The sequence below is a fragment of the Oryzias latipes genome, chromosome 23 (genome assembly GCF_002234675.1).
Source record: "Oryzias latipes chromosome 23, ASM223467v1".
Classification (NCBI taxonomy): Eukaryota; Metazoa; Chordata; class Actinopteri; order Beloniformes; family Adrianichthyidae; genus Oryzias; species Oryzias latipes.
Genome location: NC_019881.2, coordinates 1,728,116 through 1,741,449, shown reverse-complemented (window position 1 = coordinate 1,741,449; position 13,334 = coordinate 1,728,116). Strand labels below are relative to the sequence as shown.

General features: G+C 47.7%; 2 protein-coding genes across 2 annotated transcripts in view; one reads left to right on the top strand and one right to left on the bottom strand.

Moving 5' to 3' along the window:
- Positions 1–39: 39 nt before the first annotated feature.
- On the top strand, positions 40–4,346 carry arl1 (ADP ribosylation factor like GTPase 1). Its single transcript, XM_004082843.4, has 6 exons — positions 40–297; positions 777–914; positions 3,274–3,355; positions 3,427–3,538; positions 3,615–3,793; positions 3,874–4,346. The coding sequence occupies exons 1-6, from the start codon at positions 294–296 to the stop codon at positions 3,902–3,904; spliced, it is 546 nt and encodes a 181-aa protein (XP_004082891.1). The 5' UTR covers positions 40–293; the 3' UTR covers positions 3,905–4,346.
- A 354-nt stretch (positions 4,347–4,700) lies between these two features.
- utp20 (UTP20, small subunit processome component) overlaps positions 4,701–13,334 on the bottom strand; it is a 38,676-nt gene continuing 30,042 nt past the window's right edge. The window contains exons 46-61 of the mRNA XM_023952286.1: positions 12,249–12,415; positions 12,023–12,170; positions 11,836–11,952; positions 11,592–11,762; positions 11,388–11,519; positions 11,204–11,314; positions 10,573–10,722; positions 8,788–8,970; positions 8,585–8,716; positions 8,386–8,518; positions 8,132–8,310; positions 7,982–8,053; positions 7,660–7,911; positions 7,468–7,594; positions 6,534–6,679; positions 4,701–5,405 (exon numbers count right to left, since the gene is read on the bottom strand). Coding sequence (XP_023808054.1) covers positions 5,250–5,405; positions 6,534–6,679; positions 7,468–7,594; positions 7,660–7,911; positions 7,982–8,053; positions 8,132–8,310; positions 8,386–8,518; positions 8,585–8,716; positions 8,788–8,970; positions 10,573–10,722; positions 11,204–11,314; positions 11,388–11,519; positions 11,592–11,762; positions 11,836–11,952; positions 12,023–12,170; positions 12,249–12,415 — 2,376 coding nt within the window. The 3' untranslated portion in view covers positions 4,701–5,249. The remainder of the gene's footprint in view (positions 5,406–6,533; positions 6,680–7,467; positions 7,595–7,659; positions 7,912–7,981; positions 8,054–8,131; positions 8,311–8,385; positions 8,519–8,584; positions 8,717–8,787; positions 8,971–10,572; positions 10,723–11,203; positions 11,315–11,387; positions 11,520–11,591; positions 11,763–11,835; positions 11,953–12,022; positions 12,171–12,248; positions 12,416–13,334) is intronic.

Here is a 13,334-nt window from a genome sequence, read left to right as displayed (position 1 = left end):
TCCGTGACTTATTTTCAGCCGCCGCACTTTCGAACCAAAATTTACTATATTTTCCTATCTACTTTTATATATTAGACTTCTAAATGGTTGAAATATAAAAACACTAAGCATAATAATTATACATATAAATATTTGCCTAAAAAAGGAGTGTGTGTGTTTGTGGCGAAAGTGGTGTAAGTTTGCAGTTAATGTAAATAACTGACGTTGTGGAGCGACACGTCAACCACACGGAAGAACTGCGCATATCCAACCAGCCACTGTATTGGTGCGTCGAGGGCTGCGGTTTAAGCAAAATGGGTAATTATTTTAAATAAATATCACCTTTAAAAATACTTTTTTTTTTATTCTAGAAATGTAATTTCCAACATATGGAGCGTTTATTAGGTTTTGTTTTGATTCTGCTTTAGTCGTTGAAGCTAGAAGTTACTAGATAGCTAGCTAGCAATTAGCATAGATCCCCATCTTTACCTTTTACCCCAATAATATACGGCAATACAACTTACCTAAAAATATGGAAATATATAAAATAGTTAAGTAATATAGTAGAAGTAATTCATTTATTGAATTTTTAGCTAGCATGGTCGGTCATGCCATGTTACTGGTCGCTAATGCTAACGTCAGCTGCCTGATTGACAGTTCATGGATTTAAAGTTATAGGGGAAAAATAAATATCTTTTTAAAAACTTAAATCTGTCCTCCGATCAGTTCCCGTTTGTATACCTGGTCTCGCGTGGGTTTGTTATAGCTTCACTGAGGAGCGTGTCTCCATCTCTCAGGTGGATTCTTCTCCAGTCTCTTCTCTGGCCTCTTCGGCACCAGGGAGATGCGGATCTTGATCCTGGGTTTGGACGGTGCTGGAAAAACCACAATCCTGTACAGACTGCAGGTTGGAGAGGTTGTCACGACGATCCCAAGTATGTGGTGGTTCCTGAAAACACTGCAGCTTTCCTCTTCGCACTGACATTTATTGATTCTTGTCGTGTGACGACAAGGAGTGATCGCTTCTACACTAAGTGCAGAATATTTGCACATTTATCTGTTTGTGTGAAAAGTTTGCATGGCTGCTGCAGTGGAAGGATTGGGCTTTGACCTCCAAATATTGGATGTCTCTGAGGTGCTTTGTGGATGCCGCTTTTAAAGCAGCAAGACACAAATTTCTAAGGTCCAGAGAACTTATTAATATTTTACGCCTAGCTGATGGCCTTTGTTTAGCCGGTAGAAAACAATGGGCAAACCTGCTCATCACAGCTAGACACATCAAGGATTTTTGGTCTTTTTTGATACTACACCTTCCCTATCTGTGCTCTAAACACCATCAATGTGTAACACGACATGGTAAAAGGGATTCTCAAGGTTTTAGTATTTTTTAGAAAGTTGTTCATTTAGTGTTATAACATGCTTCGTGTCCTCTGGCTGCAGTTTATTATGCCGTGTTAAGGGCTTGAACCCGTGACCGCTCCTTACAGCACTTTATTGTTCATCATGATGTGATACGTAAGACTGCAATGTCTAACGCTGCGGGCTTCGTCAAGTTTCCTCAATGTTTGGGGGACCTTATTTATCTTGTACCTTTGACGTAGCTGTGAAATGGAACCAGAGTCCTGAAAAAGTTGCCGTTGGCTCACAAATGTCTGCTAAGTCCACTTGACCTTTTTCCGCATCTAAATCAAAGTATAAGCTATCCCAATAAGCACCACAGCACATATTTTAACACCGTCGATTCTCCAAACGCAGAAACCACCAAAAGTTTTTCAATGGTGGCGCAAACGTGTGCAGTGACACCGTCTGCGGTCCCTCCTTAAAGTCCCACCTGTTTTGATTTATCGTCGGTGTTCCCTGTGCCCTTTTGATTCTGGTTATGCTTTTTTTAAGCCAAAATCAACAAAACCTTTGTGGTTTTCTAGGACTTGGTTTCTGCAGAACGGCAGTACTTATTAAAAATTCACTTCTGAGTTGAGAGCTCTCTGTTTACATGCTCTCTCGCTAGCTAACCTTTCTGGAACACTTTGAATAAAGAAATGCCATTTAAGCTTAATTGTATTAATATAAGTCCTCCAGCATCAGAAAATGCAACAGGACCGCGTTAAAACACCATCTTCATCATTTAAAAGTCAAAACGAAAAAGCAAATCCATGAAAAAGAGCAGCAGGTTTGCGTTCCTGGTTGTTGCCTTCTGCACAAACATCAGGTCTGGTTCTATTCACTTCCATGTGAAGGTCGCTCACATCCTGTAGTTCTATCAGGAGACTTGTAAAGCCTTTAAAACATGTCAGAACATCCATGAGGGGAGTTTGGAGGAACTCCAGAGGCAGGAAGCGTCGCTGCAGGAGTTTCAGTTCTGATTCCAAACACTTGAAAGATCCGACATGATGGATTTTAGGCATTTATAGAAGGAAGCTGTGATCAGAAGAGTCTCAGCTTCTGCTCTAGATCAGGGATGTTCAGCCACATACCTGGCAGCCACCAGTGTGGGGCTAAAGGGGGGCGGTACGTCTGCAGGAGGAGGGTTCGGCTGATGCGGTGTGGACCAATCAGAACGCTTTGCCTGCGGATGTTTGCAGAGTCGCACTTTGCTCCTTCCTGACTGGTAACAGGAAGTCTGCAGGCTTTACCTGAACGCACCTGTAGAGACTTCATGAGCTCACTGCAAACCGGTTTCTCCGGTCTGACCAAAGGTCATGTGACCCTCCAATGTGAGCTCTTTGCATATTTATAAGATTTGACATCATCCCAGGCTTTCCTGAAAATGTGCCATAAAGGTAAAACAAACAAGCCTCTGTGAAAGTCCCGCCCCCTTTGAGTTAAATTTCAAAATAAAACCAAAAACTCTTCCTCCGGGACGCACAACTACTGAGGTGAAAAAGTTTGATCTTTTCTGACGTTTATGTTGCATAATAATAATTACCATGGATCATAAACCGGTGAATTCATGTTTATGTTCAGGATAACAGCAGTAAGTAGGAAAAAGGATGACGGCTTTGCGTTGTTGAAACCTGTCGTAGTGCTTCTTTAGACTTCCTGTTTGGCACAGGAAGTCTTATTTTGAAAGGAAGTCATACCGGTTTCAGTCAAAAGTCTAAACTAATTTCACATTTGATCACATTACAGTTCTATTTGTGCCAAAAAAAACAATATAAATCCTATTTATTCTCAAAGTTTGTATAGAATGAATATTTTCCTAACGAGGTTTAGAGCCGTAGAAAAGGTTTTACTGTGAAAGGAAGCGGCGCTCCGTTCCTCCCCTGACGCTGAGCGTCCTCTTCCTGTCTGCAGCCATCGGCTTCAACGTGGAGACGGTCACGTACAAGAACCTGAAGTTCCAGGTGTGGGACCTGGGGGGTCAGACGAGTATCAGGTGGGTGGGACCTTTCCTTCAGCTGATGGTGCTTCTCCGCCCCCTGACCGTGGCCACGCCTCCCCTCACAGGCCCTACTGGAGGTGTTACTACTCAAACACGGACGCCGTCATCTACGTGGTGGACAGCAGCGACCGCGACCGCATGGGCATCTCCAAGTCGGAGCTGGTGGCCATGTTGGAGGTAGGAGCGAGACCCCCCCTCCACACACACGCAGCCCCCCCAGGATGGCGCAGGTGTGATGTCCGTCTGATTCCAGGAAGAAGAGCTGAAGAAGGCCATCCTGGTGGTGTTCGCCAACAAACAGGACATGGACCAGGCCATGACGCCCACCGAGGTCGCCAACGCGCTCGGCCTCCCCGCCCTCAAAGACAGGAAGTGGCAGATCTTCAAGACCTCCGCCACCAAGGGGACGGGGCTGGACGAGGCCATGGAATGGTAAGGCGGACGCCGGCACCAGGTCACATGACTTCCCCGCCGGTGGCTCAGCCTCCTGGTGTTTGTCGTCTCTCCTGCAGGTTGGTGGATTCTCTCAAGAGTCGGCAGTAAAAAGAAGGAAAAGCCGGCTGTTCTGTACATACTCCCGACCTTTGACCCCGTGTGAAGCCTTGCTTTGGCCCCTCCTGCGTCGTTTTCTCTTTGGACCGGGGGATGGCCTCCTGGGAACGCCTGAACCGACGCCTGCAGAAGCTGCTGACGGGTTTCCTCCCGGAAATCAAACCCGCGGCCGCAGGACTTGGTGGCATCAGGAGTCTAAAAATGTTGTTTCTGTGAGGCGGCGACTTTGCCAAATTAACTTCAGAGTGAGCACCGGTTTCCTGCAGCTCTCTGGTTGAACATCTTTGTGTGAGTTTGGGATTCTTCTCTCTTCTTTCCCGCTCAGGTTTCCGTCATGCAGCTGCAGCGTGTAGAGGAACACTAACGTTGGATCTTTGTGTATTTATATCTGCCTGTACAGTCCAATCATTTCTCAGTAAAGAAACGTACGACACTTCCTGAAGTTTGTCTGCTTCCCAGAGCCGCCCGCTCACGAGAGCTGGAGACAGAGAACGAGTTCTTCACATCGCTGAGAATCAGGAACAGACGGAAAAAGGATGGAGGCGTTTTTATGCCACAACTGTTGGACGGCAGCTTTGTGGCTAAACTGAACCTTTGAGAGTAAAATCAAAGATAGGAAAAAAGCAAGATGACACACGACGCATGAAAACATTTGTGTTGCAAACGCAAAAAACTCTTTGAAAGCATAAATAAAAACAAAAAAAGGTTCAGAACGCTGTCTAGTGGGTCTAGATGACCCCACTCCCAAGGGTTACTCCTGTTCAACTCAAAGATACTGTGGGGGGGATTCTCATTTAGCATTTTATTTTGAAAATCCATCCATTATGGGGACCAGGCTGCAGACAGGATGACATCAGTGAGCGGAAGATGAAATTATACAATTTACCCTGAAAGTGTAAAAAATAACTTAAAGTTTAAAATGGGACGTCCTGTAACTGTTGGGGTCACCAGTTAATAGTGTTTTTTTTAACATCAGTCTGGGTGGAGGACCTGCGGTTCTGGCCGCTGATGTCTGCAGCCGGGTCCTCCCGTCTGATCCGACGTTAAAAAAACCTCAGTAAAATTCAGCTTCCAGCCTTTCAATCAGCTGTGCTCCTGATGTACGGCAAGCCGTTTAGGACCAAAAACCACATCGCCGCCCCGGCAAATGTTCTGAGAAAGAACGCCTGAAGGAAAACATTCAGATGTTTTGTCCCGTCTGCAGGTTCAGAATCAGTTTTTAATCTCAAGAGTCTGTAGGTCGTCTTCCTCCTGCAGCAGCCGCCTCTACGACTCTTCTTCAGGACCCTCCAGACGGACTCGGAGCTGGACCGGCGCTCTGCAGGAGCCTCCTTCCTCACTGCACCATGGCGAGGTCTTTGAGGGCGTGGCTGCGCTGCTTCTTGGCTTTATATCCGGGCCGCAGGAACTCGATTTTGCGCTTTTTTGCTTCGATTTTGTTCTTGTGCTTCTTAAGTTTCTTCTTGGCGGCGATGTCGGGGTTGGAAACCGCCTGGAAGGAAGAGCAGAGATGGGAGGGAGTGAGGGGGGGAGGGAGGAGGATCTGGATCCTGGAATATCTGCCGTCTGGTACCGAAAAATCCAGTCTGAACATTTGTGACGTCAGAGCTCAGCAATTTTTAGAAATACACACTTAGGACGGCAACCTGCAGCTCTCTGTGGATTTTCATGGTGACCCGTCTATTATGGGATGGAATCAAAGCCTCACCATGCAGAACCTCTCCAGGTCGTCTGTCCACCAAGTGTTCTATTTCAGTGAGCGGGTCGGAACCAGGCGATCGTCCCTGGAGCGGCTCGCCTGTGCCGACGACTACGGCCAGCAGGCGGTAAACAGGACAGTTCATAAACGTAAAAGGAGAACTAACGGCTGAGTATTCGGTTAAAACATGGACCTATGGACCCGCGTCACCGCCACGACTCCCACCGGCATGTGATCCCAACAAAGTTCTGACCCAACGATGGAGAGTTTAGAGGAAACGTTAGTTCCTGAAGAAAACAGCAGCTGGGCAGATTAGTGGAGAGACATCCCAGAATAAACAGGCAGCTTTTCCCAAAAACCTCCCGATCCAGAGGAGAAGCAGCTCAACTGCTGCTTCATTCCCACATTTGCTGGTTTTGTGGCTTCTGGGGAAATAGTTCTGATCAGAACCGGCTGGAAACTCCGGCTTTCTGCGGGAAAAACGGATCCAAACGGCTCTTTGGGCGGCGGACCGCTGGTCTAGACTAACTTTACCATACACACAATAAACAAACCAAAAACTTATGGTCACAGGAAGTACAGAGATTTTCAAACTAAAGTGTCGTTGAAGGTTCTGGTTTTCAAAGTGAAGCTAACAGAAAATGACGCGGAAGTTCAGTTTATTGAAATGAGTTCAAACTAATTTTGGTTTTAAATTTGACTAAAAAATAACTGGGATTCCAAAAATGTTCTGTGCTGGAGCGTCTGCTCGGAGAGTCTGTTCATCTAAAACCTGGATTTCTTTCTTTTGTCCGTTTAAGTCTTTAAATACAGATTTTAATTTTTTCTCATCCAGTCCAGAGACGCTCACAGCAGCCATTCAGACGCGTTTAGATGCACGGACTCTTTGGCGAGCGGCGAGCTCCTCGTCTCGTTGCTTACCTGCACGGCTCTGTGGCGTTTGCGTGCCGCTCGCCGCTGAGCGAACTCCCTCTGGACGGCGGAGAAGGCCATGGAGAAGGCCTCCAGCCCCACCTGCTTCTTCAGCAGCTCTATCAGCTCCTGCGCCAGATTCTTCAGGGTGGGGTCTGCACGACAAAAAGGAGGGGCATCAAGACACGAGCAGAGCGGCGCCGTAGAGGAGAGCGGCCTGCAGACGCTTCCCGCTTCCCCCGCCTCCTTCTGACCTCACTGGATGAGCGGCCGCTGCTCGCCCCTCCCTCTACCCCTCCCTCCCTCTCGTTACATTAGAAGAAAAACACTTTTTCATTGGTTTTATCTCCATAGCAACGACTGTTTGGTGGCCTGGGGGGGGAAATAAATAAACCCCCGTTTGATTTTATCTGCTTTGCTGCTCCTTCTGGGTTTTGCTCTGAAACGGGTCAGAATGGTTGAAAACGGCAGAACCCCGTTAGAAGAGAACCCAAACAAAGTCCATGTCTGCCTCCAAGCACCGTTAACACGAGACGGAGACACCTGATTGGTTAGAATCTGGACCAATCAGCAGCTTTGTCAGCTAAACTGAGACTTTTAGACCATTTAAAATCAAAGATAGGAAAAAAGGGAGATGAGACAACGCATGAAAACATTTGTGTTGCAAAAAGAAATTTAAAAGCAAAAATAAGATTTAAAAAAGCAAACAAAATTTGAGCGCAAAAAAAATGTATGCAGAAAAGTATTTGAAAGCAAATATTTAATATTTTCTTTTCTATATTAAATGGTTTTGTTTGCCATGGGGTGCCATAAATATCACTCCATAAGTACTTTTTAGAAGAATCTACAAAAGTACATTTCCTTAGCAACGGCAGTGTTCTGTTAGCCACGCCCACATTCCTGATCTGTTCACATGTTTTGTGGTCAGACGGCGAGCGCCCACCTTGCTCGGCGTACGTGCTGTCCAGCTCTCGGTACAGAGGAGCCAGGATGGTGGTCAGATACGGTCCAAGCCGCTCCTTCCCCAGATCGATGGCCATCGCTCCCAGGAACTTAAAGACGCAGCTTCTCTGCAGGAGAAAGGGCGATGAGCTCACAGAGGGGGCGGAGCTACAACAAGTCAACACGTGCGTACCTTCAGAGGAACTTTAGGGGAGTGCGCCGCCTCCCTCTTCGCCATCAGAGACAGCTTCTTCATCAGCCAGAGCAGAGACGGAGGCTTGTTGTCTCTGTCCTCCTCCTCCTCTTCCTCCTTTTCTCCTTCCTTCTCCTCATCTTCTTCATCACCGTTCCCGACCTCCGGCCCGTCCTGCTCTTGGTCCTGGACATCCGACTCGGAGGAGATGAGGTAAATCACCTTTCCGACGTAGAGGAGGTTCTTGATCACCTGCAGGAAGGAGAACCGTGGTTGAAAACGCCGTTGGCGCCGCTCTCAGACGAGGCGGGCGATGAAGCACCTGCTCTCCTGAGGACGTGTCCAGGAACTTGGACTGCAGCTGATGGCAGAACGCCAACGCCAACTCCCTCATCTGCAAATGGGAAGAAAAGAACCCAGTGAGACGTGGGAGGGGCTCTGCACGTGTCTAAGCCAGATCTTTAAGCCCCGCCTTTTTGTCCAGGCTGCTGGTGATGAAGTCAGTCGCTGTCGACGAGGCTCCTCCTCCTCCTCCTCTCCACGCGGCGACCAGCTTCTCCGCCGGCTGAGCTGCAAAGAGCTGTCCGAAGATCTGCGAGGCGGTCAGCCACACCCAGCAGTGAGGGTGCCGCAGGTGGGCCTCCATGTGACCTGAGGGGAATCGAACACCGACTCAGCGTTTGCGCGGCGGCCCCCGGCGTGCAGCAGCGGCGGTTTCCGCTTTACCCCAGATGCGGCAGAGCGTCTCCGGCGGCTTGCTGAGCTCCAGCAGGCCGGCGTGCTTGCAGAGTTTGGCGAGGAGCGTCAGGCTGCTGAACAGGAGGCGGTCCGCTCCCCTCTCGTCCTGCTCGTCCTCGATCTGACAGAGACCGGCGTCACTCCTGAGCGGCGTCTGCGCGGCTGCGGCAGCCTTCGGTTTACTCACGTCCTCGTAGTTGTCGGGGTGGATCTCCTTCTCCAGCAGCGGGAGCAGCTCGGCCAGCCGGCAGGAGAAGGCCTCCCGCTCCACCTCCACGTACAGACCGCAGATCTGAGCCCCGAGGCGCCGCAGGCTGGTCTGAGGACGCAGAGCCGCTCATCTGCTGCTCCCGGTAACGGAAACGCTTAACCCCGTTTGTGTTCACTAACCTTCTCTGAGTTCAGCCAGGTGGTGACGAAGGAGAACAAGGTGTTCTGGTGGTTCAGGTCCAGATGAGTAAGCAGGGTCTTAATAGCCATGGCAGCCATCTTTTTGCAGTTTGCAGAGTCGTCGTTGACGACGACGAGGGCCAGAGGGACGAAGAAGAGACTGCAGTGATTGAAGAGTATGTTCTGAACCAGGGAAGACAGAAACGTCCCGGTTACTACAGAGAACGAGACGTCTGCAATGTAAGGAATGTTATGTCCATCCCATAATAGACGGAGTGTGTTTTATTTGATTACAGAAAGATGATAAAGCAGGAAAACACCTCCCCTCATGTCTAAAAATGTTTGTTTCGTCTTAAAGTCCAAAATGAAAGAAAGACTAATAAAAGAAATGATCATAAAAACTTATTTAGGTTTTAAACTCTTCAAACTTTGATGAAATATTTGCTAAACTCTAAACGAGATGCAGAAAAGCTCATGTTTAAAATCTGTGAATCCTTCTAATAAACGTCAAAGGGGAATCAATCATCTATAAATTTATGTGTAAGAAAACCACATTATGATGAGATCTTTGAATATGTGAATATAAGTCAAATTATTTGGGGAAAAAGTGTAGAAATGGAAATTCTTTACAAATATGGTCAACAAAATAAAAAGATCAATTTAACACATTTATTAAAATGTAGGAAAACAGCTCACAAAATTCTAAATGCTAATTAGTAAATGAAAGGTTTAAAATGAACGGTTAATTGCAATATCTTTAGTGAACCAAAAACTTGATAAGTCGCTAACAAAGAATGAACCAAAATGATTTGAAGAGAAAGTAGGAAAATGAAAGTTAACCCTAAAAAGCTTTAATTCTGTTTGATCAAAGATAGAATTACCAGGTAATAAAAAAGACAAAACTGCTAAATGCTAATAAATTGGTTAAAGTGTAAAAAGAAACAAAAATAAGTAAATAACTTCAAAAACTAACATAAAAAGCTGATTGGTTATTGCATTTAAAAATAACTAATTTATGCTAACAAACGATAAACAAAAAACAAAGCTAGATTAATAAAAGTGACAAACGCCAACATAAAACACTAAATGCTTTACATTTGAGAAAATGTTTAAAGAACAACAATTAAAAAAATAGCTAATTTAATATCAAACAAAAACGAGTTAAATGATGCTTTTTATTGTGACGACTTTTTAACCAAAAATTAAAAGAAAACCAGAGCTAGCTTAAAGGGTCTATAGCATACAACATCTACTTTTTGAGCTTTAAAGCTTCTTTTAATCTTCATTCCTGGCTATAAACAAAACCAAAGTGGTTTTTGATCCGTTCAGGTTTTTCTCAAAAACCCTCTGAGCACCAGATCCTCCCAACCCACCAAAACCAGCAGGTTCTCAGGTTCATAGAACCGCCCCTTCCAGGAAGAGTCGACACTTCAAGCCCCGCCCCCAGGCTAACAGACACACCCGCGTTAGCGGTGATCGGCCAAACGCCTTTCTGTGGACAATCTGCAAATCCATCTTTGGAAAAGTTCAGATGTTTGTTTTCGTGGCAGAAACTCAGACAGGATCTAGGATGATGTCATGAAATGGAGAGAAAGGCGGAGCCTCAGAGATCGAGTCGTCTTACTTCAGAGGAGGAAAATTAGCTGCAAAAAGAACTAATGTTTTAATTTATAATATATATAAATAGGTAATATATGATCAACCATATGTATAAGGTTTACTATGAAAGGCTTCAGAGAAGCAGGATTAACAGATGAGGCTGTAAACGCGGGGCGGCGGTCTGACCTGGGGGAACGTCTGGCAGACGTAGGCCAGCATCTCCAGCGCCGACTCCCGGCCCGTGTCGTGGTCGTACTGCAGCTGCGCCACCACAAAGTCCAGGTGCTTCTTCAGCTTCTTCCCCAGAGGATAGTCCAGCAGGTACCTCAGGTAAATCTGCACCCAAGGCAACACACAGCTCAGAGAAAAGTCACCGTCACTGAGAGCTCTCTGTTTACACTCTCTCCTGCTAGCTTACAGCCCCCCACACCCCCGAGCTAACATTAGCGGTGTAACAGACGTGGCAGCGACATCAGAGGCATCATCCGTTTGATCCAGATTCCAGGAAAACAAAGACGTTCCTGGATCCGTTTGTCTGCACGTGGATGATACGAAAGGGGCGGGGCTTGGAGCTTGTGGCCCCGCCTAGCGTACTGTCTGTCACAAATAGGTTATTTTTTTAAACTGCCTTTTTTCGTCTGCTCCTGATTCACAATTATCTGAATAAATAAAAACTCAGAAATGCAACTTTATTTGACATTTGTCTTCCATCACGAGAAAAGAACATTTGAAAAACACCAAAAACGCTATTTTTTATCGCGGCGGGTCTGTAAGGAGGCGTGTACAGGTGGTTTCAGTGAGCGGGCGCCATCTGTACCTGTCGACAGTGAACCCTGATCATGCCGTTGGCGCCCGTGACGGACAGCGTGGCCACCTTCTTCATGACGTCCTCCATCTCCGGCACCACCAGCTTCCTGGACAGGATGGCCTAAACGAACGCAGAGGTGAGACCGCCGCCTGAAGGGGGCGGGGAGACACGGCGAGATCCCCTCAAGAGTCACCTTAAGCAGACCGAAGGCGGTGGCCTGGCGGGACTGGTCGTAGATGTCCTCCTCGGCGTATCCCAGCAGCACCTGCAGCTGCGTTTCAGAAATCTTGTTGCTTTTGACGTTTTTGACCAAAATAGTCACGGCCTGCAATGAAACGAGGAAGAGCAGCTTTTAAAGAGCTTTCTGTCCTGGGTCTCTGGACCTTTCTGGACCCACCTTGAAACAGTTCTGGACCAGGAGGTAGTTCTCGCCTCGGGCCGCTCCGGCTTTGGAGTAATCCTTCAGCAGGACGAAGAGCTGCTTGGTCAGCTGTCCGGCGTTCTGCTCCACCGCCGGCAGAGGGAACCTCAGCAGCCAGGTGAACGCCGTCAGAGCCTCTGTGATCACCTGGAGGGGGCGACGAAGACTCTGGTCAGAGCGGGCGACGATGCCGGCCAACAGCGGGATCACGCGCTCCTACCTTGACATGCATGGAGTCGATGCACTCCAGCAGCAGCAGCACAAAGGGATCCAGCATCTCCAGCGCCGACGCCTCAGACGAGGTCACCTTGGATTTCTTTAGACTCAGGTGGAGCAGCTGGAAAACACGGATCAACGTTTTAAACTGTCCACCGGACGTCCTGACAGTCGGCGGGGAGAGGAAGCACCTTCAGGCCGGCGTCCACCAGGATGTGCATGTTGGTGCGGCTGCTGACGGGAGCTTTGACTCCTCCTCTTTTTGGGGTAGGAGGCAGGAGCAAGCAGCTGGGAGGGGGGAGTCTGGGGTCAGGGGGAGGTTTGGTCGACGCTTTCTCACTGAAAAAAAAGACAAAACCATCACAGGCGGTCGGGGCGGCGGAGCGGCGGGCGGAGCAGTGGCGCAGCGGTCCGTACCGGTCTCTCTTGGTGAGGAGCGGCAGGCTCTGGCTGATCAGGCCGTGGCTCAGCAGCAGGAGGTCCTGTGATGTCATCCCATCGTTGACCAGCAGACCCAAAACCAGGCGCCGCAGGACGGCAGTCACCCGGTTACACACCTTCAAACTGGACGTGGTCTCCAGGATCTGGAGGAGGACAAGTCGTTCAAACGCTTTGCATTGTGGTCCAAATTCACCAACCAGTCAGCATCGATGCACACTGCGTCTATGCAGAGACTTCTGGGAAATTTCCAGGGCACCCAAAAAAAACGAACGAGAAAGTGCAGCAAGCGGGAAGTAGTGAGGTACGACAACAGATCACACAACGCAGAAACACAATAAAAGCTCACAACAACTTCCGAAACAATTCCTTTTAGAAATCACACCTAGATTTAAAACCCTCCCAAAAAAAACCGCAATCCTACTCAACCCCCCCCCCCCCCCCCCCCCCCCGATAAGTAGCCGCCGCACGCCCCTCCCTCCCTCCCCCCCACTGCCCCTGGGAGCTTCATCAGACCGGCGCGTGGAAAATGACAGAAAAACGCATTTTTTAAATGTTTTATCTCCATAGCAACCATTTTAGTTTTTGGTCGCCTGGGGGTGACGGACCGGTCGATGTCGTTTTTAGATCAATCGGAAAAAACCTTTGTTGCCAAGGAGTTCCTTGGCAACAAAGGTTTTTTGATAACCACGCCCACATTCCTAACATGGTCATATTTAATGTTGTATCGTTTTGTTCAGCTTGACCCAGAAATTCATACATTACATTTATACAATATTTAGGTGAAAGATGCGCGAGCGACGGGGAAATGCCGCTTTTGCGAGCTCGCCATGCAGCATTGTTGAGTAGCCCCTCAAAGACGGTGAGGGGCGAGGAGGCGATGGATCGACACCTCTAGGAGAAGTTGATATTTGTAGCTGCTACTAGAAAAAATGATGTTCCTTTATTGTGAAACCTTAAGATGGCGACCTCTTCCTGAGGTCAAAGGTCAACAAAACTTTGACCTTTACCGTAATTACTCAAACAAAACTTTTCTTTTTCCGTATCGTGGGAAAATGTGATAAC